The sequence below is a fragment of the Dromiciops gliroides genome, chromosome 3, assembly GCF_019393635.1.
Source record: "Dromiciops gliroides isolate mDroGli1 chromosome 3, mDroGli1.pri, whole genome shotgun sequence".
Taxonomy (NCBI): Eukaryota; Metazoa; Chordata; class Mammalia; order Microbiotheria; family Microbiotheriidae; genus Dromiciops; species Dromiciops gliroides.
This window is the reverse complement of record NC_057863.1, coordinates 437,301,049-437,320,779: the sequence shown is the minus strand read 5'-3', so window position 1 is coordinate 437,320,779 and position 19,731 is coordinate 437,301,049. Positions and strand designations below refer to the sequence as shown.

The window sequence follows — 19,731 nt, the reverse complement described above, 5'->3', positions numbered from 1 at the left end:
TTTCTTTGGGGAACAACAATTGACTAGCTTGTGCTCAAAGGACTGGTTTCCGGGTTGGTTTCCTACCTGATTACAGTCAGGAAAGCACTCCTCTGTACCCCCACCTTCCTTTTGAACCTTGGAGCCCCACAGAGCACTGCATTCTGAGGTGGATAGTGAGATCAAGCTGTTAGTTGACAACTAGAAGGAAGAGACTAGATTCTGTCAAAACAAACAAACCAAACCCCATAGCACTAGCAGACTTGGCTGTATCAGTTACTTTAAGCAGAACATCTTAAACTAAAAATCTTGGGATGCTTAAACTTTTCTGGGACTGCTCAGTCCAGCCCCTTGCCCCTCCTATCTCCCCTGTGATAGCAGTTCCATAGACAACAATAAACACGCCTTGCTATTAAAAGTGGCGGGCGCTATTTTTATCGAGGGTATTTTTCATATTTGACTTGTCTTTCCTTGAAGAGTAGCCAAGGCAGGAGTCCAAAAATAGATGGGGCTTGCTCGAGACACGGAATGAGCACAATGCATAAAATAAGACATGTGTGCTTAATATATGGAAGGGCTCGCCAGAGACGCGTGTACATGTGTATTTATAAGTGCACAGACATAAGTTTAAATATTCAGACACATTTTATGATTATACTTTGACCGTCTTCTGTTTAATGGCTCCTCCTGTTACTACCAATACATCAATAAAATTCTGTATATTATATCACCACTAGTCGTTAAGGAAAGAATGGGGAGGAAAAGCAGAGTCAACAGCAAACACCACTCACTGTACAGTACAGTAAGCCAGGACCTTCCCAGCAGAGCCCTTCCACACAGCCTCCAACGGCCATGTTTGTCAGCCCTTTCCCCTGAACTGGGCGATCGTAGGGATCACCAGCAGCCTAGGGAGGGCCATTCATAACGGGGAGAATTTTCAAAGTGCAAGGAAGATGATAAGAATAGATTTCTACAAGTCCCGACCACGTGATTTGCGAAATAATTAATTCAGCACGTCCCTTAAGAAACACGGACTCGTCATTAATCTGCCAAGCAAAGGACTCTATCAGACTTGAAAACTGAAGAGATCCCAAGAATATAATATACAAAGGGAGGGAGCGGACTCTTTCTCTGCACACCTAACCCTCTGTAGCAGGCGAGAAAGAGCAGCTCGGTATGTAAACATTTTACTACTTTTATTTCTTCGGATTTAAATCCTTAATGAACTTAGCTGTCAGGGGGGGGGTTGACAAATAGTTCCCTTGGCTTCCTGATTTGGAACCGTACGACAGTGAGAAGTTGTTAGAGGCTTATATAGTGACCTTTGATTCAGAAAAGCTTTGCACTTATGAAAAATTGCTGAGAGCGGCCAGAGGCTCTGTATGTGTGCATGTGTGTGTATGCGCACGTTTTGCTTGGCGATAGCAAGAGTTGGAAAGAAAATGGCAAGGCTGTGGGGTTTGCATGTGTGCTGAAATGGGGCTTAGATTTACTGGTGTAACTGGGAACAATGCTCGCTGTCAGGGCATCTGCTGCCTATTCTTAAACCGGTGAGAAAAGGCCCCGGACCTCTTTTCAAGCGAGGGTCGTAAATTTTTCTTTGCGTCATAATAGAAGGCTATAAAATCGAGTTGAAATTTTACCCAAGGCAGGTTTTAACCAACAGATAATGATTTCCGAGTTCCTTCTCTCCCCCCCTCCCCGTCCCCCCCAATCTAGGCACTGCTGCTTCTCTCACTCAGGCTAGGTATCTTTTTGCTCTTCTTTCTATCTTTTTCTCTTAATTTTCCAGAATGGGGTAAAGAAAATTAAGCAAAGGAGAAAAAAACATTTATTTTTTCGTGCTGGAGATCTGGCTAACTCTAGGAGACAGAAAACATTTTGGGGAGGCATGAAGGACAAGAGGGAAGAGGGGCTGTCGAAAAATAAGAGACTTTGTCCTCTCCACAATTAATTTTAGATTTTTTTTTTGAAACAATCTTCTTTGGGGAGGCAATAATGCTGGTTTTCTCTGGGCCCGGCATTTCACCTCTCCTCTCCTTTCCATTTAGCCCCTCTTCTTAAACCTTTCAAAGGGAGCCTAGTAGGAGAGAAGCACCTTTTCAGTCCCAGTAAAACCTAGCTTTGGCTCTGCGAAAGTGAGTTCTCTAGTTCGTGCTTTGGAATTCCTTTTAATCCAGTCTTCGCAGGAGTCTTGTTTCAGATACCTCCCTCGGAGTTTTTATGACTTCCGTGGGTTGTTGATGTTTTCCTTTCCCCCCCTCTCTTTTAATGCGTGTGTTGGTGGATTTTTTTCCTGGAAAGACGGAGACAAAGTTTTCCCCGTTATGAATTATACATTCAAACAATAACACATTAATTCAATTATTCAAACATGACAAATGTTTATATGTTTTGCTGGTGACTCAGGCACAGATTCGGTCCTTCTCGGGAGCTGCTAGGATATTTTTCTCAATGAGGATTTACTTCCCTCTTTATTCCCCCCCCCCCCATGACCACCTCCTTAACTACTCGACTTTCTTTTTTAGGTCCAGAGGGGAAAACATTGCAAAATGCCCCGTTGGACTCCAACCCCCTCCCCCCCCCCACTCCCCCACCCCCGCCCAATCCCACCACTCTCCCAAGAACGGGGCTGCTTGGGCACCGGGCTCGGGATATTTTATCAGTTTGACAATTGCCCGGGTTGTTGTGATAAATCATCGTAAGTAATTCCTGAAAGGGTGTGAGGCTGTTGGGGGCCGGGCGAGGACTGTAAATCTTTCCGTTTTATTGCTCTATGAACATATGCTCCGATTGAAGAAGTCTTAGATCCTTTCCTTGAGACAAATTCCCTGCAAAACTGCCCTCCCTTTCCGACTAAGGATTAACACTTGCTCCCCGTCTGCTCCTGCTCCTCTCCAGAAAGACTGGGGATTGGTGAGGGTGAGGAGAAGATGGCTTTGGACCCATCTACAGGGTTCAGAAAGAAGGCCCACGAAGAAAGCTTACTTTGAGGTGAGGTTCACCAAGTTAAACAAAAGACGAGAGGCTGCTGGATGATTTTTTGCCTTTCTCCTCCACCTCACCCCCTTTTTGGTATGGAGGGTGCTTGTAGTTGCCTCCTCTATTTCCACTCAGTAGAAAACTGTTTTTCCCAATTTAAAAAAAATATTCAGAGGGAGGAAATTCGTGCGCCTTTTCCACTCTGTCCCATTTATGTATTGTGTATGTATGTACAAAGTACACACTCACCCCAAGAAGAGAGAAATTTTCATCGAAATATAGATATCAGATTTGAAATTCATAAGCATCTGCAAGTAAGAGATGGAATGAGGCAACACATATGTATATATTTTTGTCTACAATAAATAAATCCAGTGTGTAGTGGATGTGTATGGAATGGATTATAATATATGCCTCATACATGTCTGTGTATAGGTGATTAGGTGAATAAACACATAGATTCGTGTATGACTGTCAAGGGCTGGCAGAAAATGATACACACAGAAAGTCTTTTCTTCCTAGGCATTTATATTTCCAGGCAGAGTCCACGACACCTTTTTCAGTGGGTGGTTTAAAACCACCCCTTTTTTCCTCCTCCTCAAAAGAGAGCAAACCGTGGGAAGAGAAAACAAACAAACAAGCCAGCAAGAACAATCGGCTAACAATTATTTACACGGAACCTATTATCCTTCCATAATTGGACCCCAATCTTTTTATAACTGACTTGCAAAGTCATAGAAAGCAATGTAATTTAGATAAATGTTACAATCCACTTCTAGTTCGGAAGGTAAAGCCATACATTACTGTCAGGCCTCGGGCTGGGACTCGGGAAGGGACCTGAGGACAGACACCAACCATTGCCCCTGGCTCTGGGGGCTTCAGCTACCGGTAAAGCCGAAACAAAGGAGATGAAGATATTCGGAAAAAGGGCTTGGGAAGTTCAGAAGCTCTGTAGATAAACAGTACACATTAGTCACACGCACCCATCCCTGGGGAACGACGTGTCCCTCGCATCACGCTTTTCTTGAGGGCTCCTCAATCTCTGCTACTCCAGGAAATTTCCCCTGGACATGGGGGGGGGGAATAGGAAAGAAAAGAGAGGAAGAAAGAAAGAAAGAAAGAAGACGGGGAGGGTGGTTCTAAAAGAAATATTTCAATCTAGGCACTCTCGGGGTTGCTGCTGGGTGCAGATTCGTCTCCCCTCTATCCCCCCCTCCCCCCGTCTCAAAATTAAGCTCCTCTTCTCTTCTCCCTATCCCACCGGTGGTGGATTAATCATTTATTTGATCAGCAAGGTCTGGCAAAACTGCCATTCAAATTAATTAATACCCTATGTGTTTGTTTTACCCACAAGGAAGAGAGAGGGAGAGAAGCGCCGTAGTAAACACAATGCAAGCCATCGGGATGCCTGGGCGTCTGTGTCGTAGGCGAGCTGGCTTGGGGCAAGCTCTCTAAGGCTCGGCTCTGTTCGGCCCCCTTCAATTTCTCGGCGAAGAGACAATCTTGCAAACACTGGAACCCACCAGGCCTCTTTGGCCCAAGGGACCTGAGTGGCCAGAGAAAGAAAGGCTCTCTCCCTCTACCCCAAACTAGCTGGTTCCTGTCCCTCAAAAGGGAGCTGGGGCCATTCGGAAAGTTGTAAGGTGGTTAAGGTGCTCTCCTCTTACTCCTCTCCCTCCACCCCCACCCCCACCCGGGGATTAGAGCCAGGCGGGGTGCCTGCGCGCCCACCACCTCCAGAGACCTCCTCCTTCCACCAAGCCCACCCCAGCCCCCCAGCCATGCCCGTGCTCCGGGGATGGACAACGTGAAAGTTTCAGCTTCAATCAGAACAATCTGCTCTCCGGATCACGTGAACAAATATGCTTCGCGTTTTAAGGCAGCGCTAGTATTTTCCGATGGTGAGGGGGTTTCTGGGGCTCGCTCCAAATTCATAGAGGGCCACGTTCTGAAATCAAAACAAACCCAGACTGGGGGGATAGAGGAGAGGGGGTGGGGGATAGAGAGGCATCCGAGGCAGCCTCAGCGTTGGAGGGCGGCGAATGGCACTGGGAAAGGGGTTTGAAAATCCCACATTGAGAACTCCATCCTTCCTGCCTTTATTGGTCGTTGAACCTCAGCCTGGTTCCATTCTATCGGGAATACTGTCTGCATGGGTACATGGAAATGTCTGTAAAGCCGCAAGATCAGGTTTAGGACAGTATTGTCTGCAGACAAAGGGTGAAGGATATATTCTCACAACTGCAGGCGCACTTATTGAGACTGAGGAGACCAGGTTTATGATAAATTGAGACCCAGGTAAGCAATTGCATGATAAACAAATGGAAACCTTTGAGCACAGGGCCGCACGCCGCTGCCTTTAGCGAAATACTAAATATGATTTATTTTGTGTAATCTGTGATCTTGATTATTGCCAATTTGTTAGCCAGCCCGCATAGACCTATATACACTTATACATATACATCGAGGGCGATGATTAATCATAATGAGATGCACTTTGTGGGGAAGCTGCCCGGGTTCCCAAAGGTTAGGAGAAGATATTCGCCTCCTTCTTAGGCTGGCTGGTGGGGTGGAGGATTTGGAGGGGAGGGGGATGAATTTAGGGGAGGGGTTGGGGGAAGCTGGAGGAAGGGCTTTGGGGGTCAATCTGTAGTTCTGAGAAGAGGCTGAAAATGAAGTAAATAAAAAAAAAGAAACTTTTTTTAGGCTGTCACTGCCAAAGTAAGATGGAATGTCATATTAATTCCTTGTCTTGGGCTGTTGGGCAGGGTGCAAGAAGGTTGATTTATATGTATTTAAAATAAACTCAGTGGCAATGTAGCCTCTGTGCATTGTTCTTTAAACCTCTCCACATGCGTGGATTGGACTTTCCTTTTTCTCAGCTGTTAAGTTAATATTTCTCTTTTTATATGAAATTGCTAGCAAAGTCTCTTCTTCACCCCTCCCCCAACATATTCAAGAGCACAAAATAATATAAGCCAAGAAGTTCTTTTTTAAATGGACTCTAATCTTTTCTTTCAGTCGTTTCACTAGTGGCTACCATCTTGATAGAGGGTTTAGGTGATTCTGGTTCTCTCCTCTCCCCATTTCACTGTTTCTGCAAAGTAACTAGACTAAATACAAAATCATATATTTCTTTTCATCACCATCCTAGCCTTTGTCTATACCTGAAGACTATTGGGTTATTCCTTTGGTTCCCAGCTTCGGACAAAACCCTTGAAAATATCTTTCGGTCTTCTCCTCTGGGGTCTCCTCTGTGGGTCGAGGGTAGGTAGGACCCACTCTGATTGAGAAGGCAATTTAGGATCCAATTTTAGGTGGAGGAGGGAGCTCATCTTTCTTTCCTCTGGATTAGAAGTGTCTCCAGCAAAAAAAGGGGAGGTGACTCGGGCCCCAGGGCCCCTACTCCAAGGGGGTGAAAGATCTTCTCAGGTGATACCCTTCTAGGTGCGTCCCCTCCAGCCCTTTGCAGCAATCAGAGGAGACAACAAAGTTGTTTTGTCAATTGCATGTGCCTGGCTCGATCAGAACTTAAAGGCGCTGGACATTTTTCTTAGCTCTATGCCTCGGAGCTGTGAGGCTGCCAAGTTAGTCAGCTGAATCCAATTACCGCCACCAGCATTTCATTTGGCCCCATAGAAGCAGTCACTTATAACTTCACCGAAAATTTCAATAATGCCAGGATCGGGTATATGCCTGAGTAATCCTAAAGATTTTCTCGGGGAGGGTGGGATTGAGAGCTGGAGGAGGGGGGGGGTTAGGGGCTGGGGACGGGAGTTATCTCCTGACAACTTTGGGTTCCGGCTTCCACGTCTTCTTCCTGGAAAGGATGCTACAGTCGGATGGCCCACAGCCAGTGCTGGGAACGTCTGATCTTTTGAGATCACCAAGTTGGGATCTTCCTTATCGGTGGGTGGGCCAGAAGAGAGATGGTGGGGAGATGGGAGTTGGGCTGCTGGGTGCCTGAAGTCTAGACTTTGGCCAACTTTGTTTAGCTTTCCCCTTCCCCTTCCCTAAGACTAAGCTAGATCAGACTCTACTTCAGAGAGCCCAAAGGTGGGCCATGGGGATCCCACGTCGATAACTAATTAAATACAAAATGAAAACTTACCCAGTTAATCAACCGTTGGTTTTAAGGGGAGAAAAATGAAAACGGAAGAAGGATTTGGGTTTTTTTTTTAAGAGGAAAAAAATGTGAGCGATATGCTGGGATCTCTTGCGACTGGTATCGTGGACAGAGTTTGACGGCCTTTCAGCTTTCAAGTGTCTTCTTATCGGAAGGCTTCTAGTCTTAATGAACCCCATTTAAAAAAAGAATGAAAAAAATAATAAAGCACTTAAAATTGACGTCCGCCCACGTGAATATATTATATAAGACGTTATTGGGACAGGCCCAGGACCAAGGACCTGGGGAAGGTTGGCGCCTTAGACGCCCAACTCCCCTTCCTCCCCCAAACTCGCGTTTGTTCTTCCTGTGACCAGCCCCAAGTCAAGTTATTTGGCGAAGGGAGACAGGCTGCAGCCTACTGGCACTGGCCAGGGACCTAGAGGAATTGGTGGCAAAGTTGCGAGCCCCGTGGTGTTGGGATCTCTTGGAGGCGCTTCCGTTGGGTGTTCATTAAGGGGTGAGTTATTGCTACTCGAGCCAAAGGTCATTTCAAAGGCTTACGGTTGCGAGTTTTTGTCTTTATAATGGCCGGGATGCTTTGTGTGGGTTTTTTTTTCCCCTGGAATAGTTAATGTTTTCAAAGTACTGAGTCAACAAATCACGGAAGCAAGATGCTAGAAGGGGAATTTTTGATCCCTCCTTTCACCTTGTTTTATCAGATTCCCTTCACTCCCTCAAACTCGAAGTTTCGGTGGGCGGTAGTGTCGGGGTGGTCTGCTAGCACGGTTCGTATGTCTGTGAGCTATTCTCGTTTCTTAGGGTGTTTCCCGCCAAACTGAAGCCCAGGAGTTGAGTAGATATGGGCAAGAGCGCCAGGGCTTTGTTTATTATGATAGACCTAAGATAGCCACCTCTATACATCATGTAAGAGGCCCGGGTAATGGCGTCTGGGATCTCGCTAGTAAATTTCCATTCTTTTTTCTCTCTGCCTCCTCAGAGGAGTGATGGGGGCACTGGAGAGCCCAGCAGTTGTTTTATCTTTTGGCCCAGGGTAGGCGTCAGCCACTTTCCATCCCTACCTCCCCCCACCCCCCCAGTTATGGGTCTCCAACTCTGCCCATTCCCCACCTAAAAGCTCCCTTCCAAGCGCATCTATTCTTTCTCATTTCTGCTCCAGAGGTTAGCATACACTCTCACAGAGCTCCTTTCTTCACCTGAGACTTTCTCTGGTTAGCCCTAGGCCTCTATGAAAGTTAGGCATCTATTAAAGCAGTCTGGTTTTGGGGGAAAGGGATGGGAAGAAGAGAGAGGGTGCCGGTTTTCTCTTCGTACCCCTGATTTGGGAGGGAAGTGGAAACTTAGGATTTTTGTTCTCAGAACTTCCAGATTCCTTCCCTCTGTGCCCAGGACTTTCATTGTTTGAACAAATCTACAAGGCCGCGGTAAAAGTTTGCCCTCCTGTCGTTCCCTCCAGCCAAGGTATTCTGTGAAAATGGTTTTAGTTTTACTCATCACCAAACCAATTCTCCTCTCCATCCGATGAAAGCTATCCCTCTGAATTAGGGCTAGAACGGTGTACACGATATACACTGAATATGAAGCTCTTAAAGGGGGGAAAAAGACTCTGGATACATTTGTGTGTAAGTGCGCAGGAGAGACAGCTTCCGCTGAGAGTTTTCCATTCTGTTCCAGATCCTCCTCTACGGATTATCAAGAGAAACCTGAAGACCCTACAAAAAGAATTAAAGACAAAATTCAAGAGAAAAAAACGTAATTGTGGTGAGTGTTTTCTTTAATTCCACATATTTTCCGCCTCCCCTGCCACTCAGGGATGTTACACCAGAATTCCTACATCATAGACCTAAAACAAAAGAGAAACTTTGAAGTTTATCATCTCGACGTGAACTGCTGCATTATTCCATGATAATCAATCACCAATCTTAAAATTTATTGCTACCTTAATGAGGTTAGTCCTAGTGCCTTAAATGCACTGTGTATTATGGTATTGAGTTATCTGGTATAAATAGGAGTGATTTTAAAACCTCTAGCCCAGGAATTGCCATTGCTTATAACAGTCACAGGGTAGAGTGGAAAAAAGAACTTGAGAACATCTGAAAATGCTGCCTTATAAAACAATTAACCTTTACGAGTTGAAACTGCAAGGAGAAAAATTGAAGACCTAGAAATCGTAGGCAACTCTAAGGGGAGGGAGGGTAGCCTCCCCCGAGAAGAGCATGTATAGCCACACGCCCGATTCATGGAATATATATATGTATATATATGCATATTTCTTCTCTTGAATATATATATACACACACATATATATACATATATATATATTCAAGAGGAGACTTCCTAATCCCTGTTTATCAAAAGCAGAGAGTGAGCAGCCTATGGTCTTTAGATTATTTAAAGAGAAACAGAAGGAACCAATATGCCACCCCCCACTTCTCTCTAGACCTACATGGAATTTATAACAAGAACGTAATTTACTAACAATGGCGGCTCTTGTCAAATCCCATCGATTGTTTACCCCCTCCTCTACATCCCAGCCCCCCCTTCCAACTGCACCACAAATAAGAGTCGTTGTCTCGGAGTTCCTCTGGGTGGGGCGGGGTGCAGGGCTAGAGTAGCATCCGTTAGGTACCCTGAACTTTTTCCGTTCCAAAGTGCCCTGTAGAAAAACGTGCTCTTCCTTCTTGGAGAGAAATAAAGGCTCAACAGCAGCCCCCGGGCCCCTGGGAAGATGTGGTCTGCGTCCTGGCGGAGGAGAGCTAAGGGGGACGGAGCGGGCCACTTTATATAGATCTCCCCTTCCTGTTGGCCAAGCTGGGAAAAGTGCGGCGTCGGGAATTCTTTTGCTGGTCTCCCTCCTACGCGGAGGCTGTTTTACACTTCTGAAAAGTGCGAGAGGGCTTGGGAAGTGTTTTCCTTTTCATTCCTTACTGAAGCGTTTACTGCCCGTCGTACTAGCAGTCATAAATTTTGTTACAAGGCGCAATGACAGGTGCATTGATATGCACCGCGAGAGCTCCGGCTGCTTAATAACCCCATCCACTGGCCGCTCTGACTGCCTTTTATTTATTCGGTATCATATTAGGTATTGATCCCCAACAGAATTAAGTGTAGTGAGCAAGTATTAGTACCGAGCTGCTTTATATGAATATGTTTGGACGTCGGATCGAACGCAATTGGGAGGCCGGGAACTTGTCAAGAGAGAAGTTTGTTGTATTCTTACACGTGGGTGCGTGGGGGTGGGTGGGTGACCGTTTGGCGCCACATTCCTGTCGCCTCCCTTGTCTTCGGTCAGACTTCCAAAAGGACTGAAGTTAACAAGGAGGCTAGGCGCTGGGAACAGGGAGAAAGGACACCCGCCCCATTTCTGGGTTGGAGGACTTTGCTTAGTATTGGGTAGCCTGGAGTCAGATATTGGACCGGTGGGTCACACTGGCTTTATTGGCTGCAACATATGGCAAAGGTTCATTCGGCTTTAGCCTCCAACCCTTTTTCCAGGGTCGTGATCCTAGGCTGGGCCTGCAGCCTGCTTGCAGAAACCCAGCTTTTCTGTACCTCCCCCATATATGGTCTTACCCCAGGCATTTTTGTGCTGAGCCCAAATGTACTAAGGTACCAAAGGGTGGAAAAAAAAACTTAAAAGGAGGGGTCCAAAAGATGAGCCACTGAACAGTTGACCATTGTCCAAGTGATTTATGACCCATTCCTCCTTTTTAGGTTCAAGCAGAGTTCACAAGGAGTAGGGATTTCTGAAAAGAAAAAGGGTTGAAAAAAACAGTTCCACAGCAATATTCTCATTTTCCAAGAGGTAGCTTTTTTTGGGAGCACTATATTTTATCTGGTATCTACAAGGCCCTACACAATAAAAAGTGGTGACCCTGTGCACACCGCTAGTGAAAATGTACAATCGGCCGATAATTATTGAATTGCTCACAAAATTCTTTAAGACAATGGAAAACAAGGCACTGAACTTAGAATTTTTTGTTCTCCCCATTCATCACTAGTGCTATACTTTTTAGGCCCTTACACATAACACTCCTCAATAAAGAAATGCTTTGTGGATGTTTAATATCACACAATCTGTAAGTGTATAATATTATAGATAGATATTATACATGCTTTCCCCTAAAGGCATGTCTTAAGCAGCTTCTTTAATTTGACTGCTGTTCTTATACCACAAGTCTGAAGATGAATTATTTCTAAACCCTGTAAAAGGAAAGGGAATCTCTTTTTTTCCTACAGCAGCTGTCTAGATGAAATGGCAGTATGAAAAGTTTGAAGTGATCTTGAGTTTTGGGTGATCAGAATCTTGGCTGTTCATCTTTGGATGCATAAAGTGCCTAGATTCTAAATAATGGAAAGAAGAATGTTAAGAAAAATCTAAAGCTAAGCCAAGGCCTCTTCAAACATAACATTTTGACTTCTAGTCTAGCCATGAGTTATATATCCTTGTATTAGTTGTATGATTAAAGACATTAACTGTCATTTTGCTATTTAGTTACTTTAATTTTCTGGGCAAGATGCAGACATTAAAAAGAAATGTGTAGATAAAGATCCAACTGTTTTAGATGCATGTAGGTAACTGCTGCTTATCATGAGAAAACTGGGATGTGTTTATCTGCATAAATGTCAGGAAAGTGTTGAGAGTGAAAATTCAGACATAAAAAGCATTGCTTTCTCAGTATCATCTCCAGAGCAGCCAACTAGCCTGCAAAGCACTCTTACTAGCCTGTCTTTCATAAAGATGGAGAGTAACTCTAGTCATGATCAGTATCAAAATCCAACTTTAATACCTCCAAATTTAGAGTTCAATGAAGAATTTTCTTTTTATTGTGAGACTGGTGCTAGGCTCTTACAGTAGTAAACTGGCAAAGAAATAAGCAAACTGAGGAAGACTTTTAGTGTCAATAAATGCTTCAAACATGCTAAGTAATGCAACTTGTATAAGTAATTTGGGTTATTTTAATTGACCAGATGGAGCTTGGGGAATGTCTCAAAGAAGAGAAGAGATTCAAAGATTTAAACTGAGGAAATTGATCATGAATTAAGGCAAAGGAGCTGACCTATGTATTTTCTTTATAATACAAACAAAAGTTTTGGAACACTATTAGTTATACTTTAACTTCTTAGGAATCTTTCAGAGGGAGTAAAAGATGAGGAGAGAAACCCCTATCAAGAGTCAGGAGTTACAATAGGAGTGGAATTTTCCTTGTTTGGGGGGGGAGATTCTAATTCTGGTTCCATCCATCATGTCATGGGTGCCTCTCTTGTTGAAGACAGACACACAGAGAGCAACAGTAACAGAGAGACAGGGAGGGAAAGAAACAGACAGACAGACAGACACAGAGACAGAGAGACAGAGACTATATCAAAGTGAAGATGGATAATCACAATCTTTTGTAGACTAGATCTAGGATAAAGTTATAATAAAAAGCATGTTGAAAACCATCTCTACTATTTATCTATGCCTACTCAAACCACTAATTAGATCAACAACTTCCCCCTTCATCACCATAGAACCTCCATTTCAGGATATAAAGAGAGGATATAAAACCTGAAATAATAGAAGATTTTCTTGGGGGGGTGAGGGTGGGGAATCATTGGATGTAATCCTGAGAACATTTCAGGAGTCCTAACAGACTTTTATCCCTTATTTTTCTTCCTTAGTAACCTGTGAGGCCTCATTTTGTCAGTTTAGCATGACTTAATGTGACTCTATGGATAATTCAGACTCAGAAATAACTTTCCTTAGGAAATCTTGTCATTCTAAGGATCTCACAAGGTCTTCTCTTCCCTAATCTAATAGGAGTATTTTCAGTGGAAATTCCACCTTTATTGTTCTACATGGGTTAAGAAATACACAATTGGTATGTTGGAGAAAAGATAAAACAGCTCTGAAGGAAGGTCCCTTCCAGAGAGGGAAAGAGACAGAGAAAGACATCGACAGTGAATAGTGCATATCTTGTTCAAGAACATTCTTTTCTTACAAGGGTTTCGACAAGCTGAATTTCACAAAACCCCAAATACAGTATTTCTCCTTCTGTCCCCCCATCTTTCACAAGTACGTATAAGTGAAATGTTGGAAATGGGACACAAATGTGGGTGAAGAAGTGGTGTCTATTCTATACTGACTTATCTTGCTAATGACAGTCCAATTTGTGGATGTCTTTTTTCCCAGCAGGTTGTCCCCTGGATTGGGGCTGAGCCATAGTTCATCCAGGAAGCCAGTAGGTGCTGGAGGTGGAGGTGAAGGAGACGGTGGCAGTCAATGTTATTTGAGCCGGGTCATCAGGCCCCAGAGATTCCGGAGTGCACGATGCAGAAGACTGCCTACTATGAGAACACGGGCCTCTTTGGGGGTTATGGCTATAGCAAGGCTGCTGACACCTATGGCTATGGGTCCACTCATCAGTCTTACCCACCCCCTGCTGCCCCTGCGGCCCTGGATGCTGACTACACAGGCTCTGCTTGCTCCATCCAGAGCTCAGCACCAATCCGTGCTCCAGCTCACAAAGGTGGGGAGCTAAATGGCAGCTGCATGCGTCCAGGTGGTGGGAGTGGCCAGGCTGGTGGGGGTGGCAGTCAACCCCCTGGCTTGAACACAGATCAGCAGCCACCACCACCACCTCCCCCACCACCTACACTGCCCCCATCCTCACCTACAAATCCTGGTGGTGTTACCCCAGCCAAGAAGGCCAAGGGTGGTTCCAATGCCTCAGGCTCTTCCTCTGCTACTATCAGCAAACAGATCTTCCCCTGGATGAAGGAATCTCGGCAGAATTCCAAGCAGAAGAGCAATTGTACCACTTCAGGTAGCCATCCATTTGTTCTTTACCTTTGGGGTCCCTTGACCTAACCTACATTCCATTCAAGGTCATCCTATCTAACCTAGACTCATAGAGTTAGAAGGGACCACCTGAGACCCCATATGGTCCCATTTGACTCTTCCATGAAATTCAGAAACCTTCTCTCCAACATCTTTGACAGGTATACATATAGTCTCTGCTCAAAGATTTCTTATCTAGGAGTCCACTGTTTTTAAGTCTATTATATTGTTGGACAACTCTAATTGTAAGAAGGTTCTTCTTACATTGAGTAGAAACCTGCCTCCATGATTTCCAGTCATTGTTCCTAATTGTGCCCTCCAGAGCAAGAGCAAATCTGTATTCCTTCAAATATTCAAATTGAATAGAATTCAACAAACATTTCTTGGTTGAGGTCACTTCTGCACACAATAGATGATGAAATTATGCCTATTGGATTATTTTGCCCGATTTTACTCTGTTCTGAAATCGAATGGTTCCCATATCATCCTATACCGGCCAACCTCGTCAAATGGGACAAAAACTACCCAACACCATTTAATTATTGGTTTTCTTGGGTCATAGAGAAAGAGCTGCAGGACCCTCAGCCACAGATAACCCTGGGACTCCACTCAAGGGAGAGTCATGAGAGAAATAGAACTGAGGGAAAGGCCTCTTATTCAAGTCAATCCAACAAGTATTTACTGTGTGTTACATTAAAGGTACTGCACTAGGTACTGTGGGAGATACAAAAATGTATGAGTCACAATCAAGAGATTGTGTCTAGTGATGAAGGGCAGAGGAAGGATGTGCTATTTTTTAAGGAATAGGAGCAAGTCAGGATGTTCTTGTTTTAATCTGATTTTATCTCATTGGGCTTCTGTGATGCTCTGTGTTCTTTAATTTGGCTTGCAAATGGTGGGCAAATAGTTTTCCAGATCAAGGCATTAAGGAAGTCAGTGAGTCTGACTTGGTATCAGGTTTCTGGTTTTATTGTTGCTCTCTGCTCTCTCCTCCTAAAGAAAGGTCTACCAACCAACAAGCTACTTTTCCTGCCCTCCAGCCTGGAGAAAGGGTTCAAGAAGCACCCAATCATCCATTTGTCCCCTATCTTGCCAAAGAGAAGGGTGATCTCTGGGCATCTTTGGGTGTGTCTATTGATACTCTTATTCTTCTCCTTCCTTTAGTATCTTCACCAGTGGGAATTTTGAGTGAATTTGCTCCCAGAGGAACTGCATCATTTAAAATGCCATCCCCACTCCCACCAACAGGAAAAAGGGCCTCCCTAAAGACTGAGAATAACTTTCTAAGTTTTGTGTTCTCTGGGTGGAGTTTCTTTTGAATCTGCAGTTCAGTTGAAGTTTGGGACCTAGTGCCACACTGTCTGAAACTTTCTTTGTTCCAGATAACCTCAAATCACTGTGCTTCTGAGCACAATATTAAGCACTCAGAAGGCTGGTTTGAGGCCCACTGCCAAAGAAGAACTGGGGTTCAGGGTTCAGAGAGATAAGAAGAGGCTGGCAGTGTGAAGTTATTTCTATTCCATTTTTATTTATTTATTTTTTCCGTTACATGTAAATATAGTTCTCAACTTTTGTTTATACAAGCTTTCCAATTTCAAATTTTTCTCCCTTCCTCCCTTCCCTCCCCCTTCCCCTAGACAGCAGGTAATCTGATATAGGTTATATATGTACACATAATAACATTAATCCTATTTCTGCGTTATTTCTATTCCACATTCAAACATCTGGCGACATATGGGCCATCGCAGGGTAATGCCCTAGGATTCAAAATGTATTTGGAAATGATACTATGAGGGGACTCGAGAATGGTGAGAGCCTAAAGCCTACTCGATGGTTAACTCGATGGTTAGAGGCTTGTGTGGTCCTTCTTCTAACCTTAACCTCTCTTTCTACCGTCAGGGAGCCCAACCCAGGGAATGGTGACTGTGGGGAGAAGTGGGAGGAGGTGGAAAGGGAAGAAAGGAGTTTCCTCTTATCCTCTGGTGCCTCAATCCCTCAAACCCTCCATTGCCCCCGTCCCACTTTTTTCTCTATTTCTCTCCCCTCTTTCCCCAACTCAGGCGAGAGCTGTGAGGACAAGAGCCCTCCGGGTCCGGCGTCCAAACGGGTCCGTACAGCTTACACGAGTGCGCAGCTGGTGGAGTTGGAGAAGGAATTTCATTTCAACCGCTATCTGTGTCGCCCGCGCCGGGTGGAGATGGCCAACCTGCTCAACCTCACCGAGCGCCAGATCAAGATCTGGTTCCAGAACCGACGGATGAAGTACAAAAAGGACCAGAAGGCCAAGGGCATCATGCACTCGCCTGTGGGTCAGTCTCCTGAGCGCAGCCCTCCGCTGAGCGGGGCTAACCACGTGGGCTACTCAGGCCAGCTCCCCCCAGTGCCGGGGCTGGGCTACGATGCTCCTTCGCCCCCTTCCTTCGCCAAGTCCCAACAGAACATGTACGGCCTGGCCGCCTACACGGCGCCGCTCAGCAGTTGTCTCCCACAACAGAAGCGATATCCAGGGCCGGAGTACGAGCACCATCCCATGCAGAGCAACGGAAGTTTTGCCAACGCCAACCTGCAGGGCAGCCCGGTCTACGTCGGTGGGAACTTTGTCGACTCCATGCCGGCCTCCGGTCCAGTCTTCAACCTGGGCCACCTCTCCCACCCCTCATCGGCCAGCGTGGACTACAGCTGCGCCGCCCAGATCCCGGGCAACCACCATCACGGACCGTGTGACCCCCACCCCACCTACACAGATCTCACGTCTCACCATACGTCTCAGGGAAGGATTCAAGAAGCCCCCAAACTAACGCATCTGTAGTGGGCTCCGGCCCTGTCGGAGGGCGCTGCAGCGGCGGACTCACGTTTGAATTACCTCACTTTGGTTTGGGTTTGTTGTTTTCCTTTTTAAAACATTTTTTGTTTGTTTGTTTGTGTGCCTGTTTTTCCCCCTCCCTCCCCCGCTCCCCCACTCCTTTGACGATCTCTGGTCCCTGTAACTCAAAGGGCCCACAGTCTAGCAGTGGATGGGTCTTCCTTCCCCTAACCGCTCCTCCTTTGGGGTAACTCTCCATAAATCAACTAAAAGGATCCTCTGTGAGCATGACAGTGCAATATACTGCAAACCAAGGGACTAATAATCTGGTAATGATGTACTGGAAGGTAAGTCTTAGATCAATTAGAATTAGCAGCGCGTCATGCTGAGGGGTTGTAGACCAAGTGTGAGCGATGGGATCTTGCCTGCATCGAAGCTTCTTTCAGAGACGTTAATTTATATGATTCCTCAATAATGTAAGGATTGCATAGGACTAAATGATATGTATTTATTATTTTAAGCGAGTCATTTTGTATCACGGATTATTTATCCTCGTCTTAATGTATTTATGTGTATATTTGTAGAGTTTATTCAGCGTATCTTCGGGAGATCGATTCAGGTCCGCGGTGGCTACGTTTCACCTATTTAGTCTACTTGGTCTGAACCTAGTTGAGAGAGTAGTTTTGAACAGTTGTAACAGTGGCTGGTGTTTGTAGTTTATGTGAGGATTAATTAAGACCGCAAATTGTAATTCATTAATAGAGTGGCACAGAACCGTGGCATTTTCGCAAAGGCGGTTTTGCGTTTTCTGAACACACACAGCACACACCACTCACGGTTTATTAATTTCAAGTTGTCTGGTACTATTTGAACAAATACTTAGAATAAAAAAATACGTTTCTCAGTTAGAAGTGTATCTGTTTTGATAATGCAGCCTTGCGAGGAGATCACGCTGCCATTTTCTTGCTGATAAACTGGGACACAAAGCCCTTCTGAGGCTGGCGATTGCTTGCGGAGGGGAACCCAGAGCCCCAACTCTTCTTGGGGGCCACTTTCGAACATTCCAGCTATTCGAACCTAGAGGAGAAAAACCCTACATGGCAGGAATTAGGACCCGTTTAAATAAGTGATGATTTCATTAGAGATTTCCGGAAGGACTCACAATGCTGCTGCCTCTCCTTTGTTGTTTCTACTGTCGTCTTTCTACTAGGCAGGAATCGATTTTTTGTAGACTTCATTTCAATTTGGGAGGCTCAAACTTACTTTTGTGCATTAAGTAATAATATATTTTAAAAAAGAAACTTTGAAAGAAAATTGACAATCAAAGAAAAGACACAAGGCACAGGAAAAAACAAAAACAAAAACAAAACAAGCCACAACCCACCACCCATAAATCCTGTGGAAATGTGTCCAGAAGCTTTTACTTAGATAATGCTGTCCACGATTCACCTCGTTCTCTTTTGTAGTAGCCAGTGGTTCATTTCTAGGGAAAATAAACCTTAACCCACAATGTAAAATAATAAAAGTTTCATTAATGGAACTGAAAACCATAAACACCACGTTTACTTCCTCCCTGCCCCCTCACCTAGGACGCCATAGCATTTTGGGTTTGCGAACATTTTGTAAATATCATTGAGTGTCATTGGCTGGGCCCATTATAATTGACATCATCTTCTCTGAGGGGCGTTCTTTGAAAACGCCTCCAGATAAGGGTCAATTCTTTAGTATTTCCAGCGAAGTCGTCCGACTCATCTCTCTCTATTGGGTCTGACAAATTCTGCAGCTCCTATCTCCAGTCCCTGGAGACAAGAGAAGTGAAATGCCTGTTGTGTGGAAATATTTTAACTCCTCATCCTCTGGTCGAACGGCAATCGTTTCTCTTTTGATGCTTGTGTTTCGCTGAATAATAATGACTCCAAATAATATTTGGTTACCTGCTTTCTTTGCGCTGTTTTGAAAATGGCATGTTAGGTTGGAGAAAACAAAAGCATCCTCATTTCATCTGATCCAAGCAGGATCATATATTTCAATATTCATGTTATAGATGTGTAAAATACAAACCAACAGAATAAACAGCTTCAAATGAAGGGATATTTTACTCACTTTAAGGCTTAAAATTGTTTTCTATGGAAATCTGCAGCAATAGGCAAAATCTATTATTATCTAGAAAGAAATAATTTTAAAAGCTATTAGGGAAACTCATAAATAGCACTTTGCCTTTCAAGGACTATACTAACTTTTCTGGACTGGCTAAATATTAAATAGATGAATTGTCAGATTGTTTAGAGTTCGACTATTTTCCCCATCTCCTCTTCCTCACATAAGTAATAATAAAATACATAATGCATCATTGCTACAGTCGTTTTCTAGGGTGGTATGTGACCCCATGAGTATCTGCTGAGTCTACTGGTATCTGCAAAGACCCAAATGTTATCTTCAGTTTAGGGTTTCATGGATTAGATTTTAAAGGGTGTCTGCCCTAGCTGACATCATTGTTTCCTCTTGCATTCAAGCTCTAGGCAAATACATGTTTATTAGCCACCTCTACTTTCCCCTCTACCCGGGTCATTAGAAATAACATTGGAGAAAGCAGGTTTCTGTCTTGGGGCCGGCAGGACTGGTTAGCCCTCCCTAATCTCCAACTGGTTGTTGAACGTTGGGATTCCCGTTCCCTTCCTCTCCCCCCCCCCCAAACCGCATTTTGGAGGGCCAACAAAGCTTGCAAATCTCTCTGTTCCCAGTTCCTGTCATTGGTGTGAGGGATCATGTGATAAGTAAATTCAGTTTCTTCTCGCCTTCTCTCACCACATAGGGTGGGGGCAGTGGCGGTGGGAGACAGAAATAGGGGAGCGGTCGAGAATTATTAAAAGGAATGTTTCCCAAGCAGCGATGCTACCATTTTTGGGAGGATGCCACACAAAAGAAGGGAAGCAGGGCTGTCTGTGTGTATGGGGGGAGGGGGATAGGGACAGAGACAGAGATAACGATGGATACAGAGACTGAAACAGGAGAGGAACA

At 44.7% G+C, this 19,731-nt stretch overlaps 1 protein-coding gene across 4 annotated transcripts; it reads left to right on the top strand.

Moving 5' to 3' along the window:
• Positions 1-1,052: 1,052 nt before the first annotated feature.
• Positions 1,053-18,077, top strand: HOXD3 (homeobox D3). Of its 4 annotated transcripts, none has more exons than XM_043990936.1 (4): positions 1,053-1,153; positions 8,762-8,848; positions 13,266-13,896; positions 15,971-18,077. In XM_043990936.1, the coding sequence occupies exons 3-4, from the start codon at positions 13,353-13,355 to the stop codon at positions 16,717-16,719; spliced, it is 1,293 nt and encodes a 430-aa protein (XP_043846871.1). In that variant the 5' UTR covers positions 1,053-1,153; positions 8,762-8,848; positions 13,266-13,352; the 3' UTR covers positions 16,720-18,077. The 4 variants fall into 4 exon arrangements, with proteins under 4 accessions (XP_043846871.1, XP_043846869.1, XP_043846870.1 ...); XM_043990934.1 differs by having other exon boundaries at positions 13,263-13,896; XM_043990935.1 differs by lacking the exon at positions 1,053-1,153 and adding an exon at positions 5,104-5,259 and having other exon boundaries at positions 13,263-13,896.
• The last annotated feature ends 1,654 nt before the right edge of the window (positions 18,078-19,731 follow it).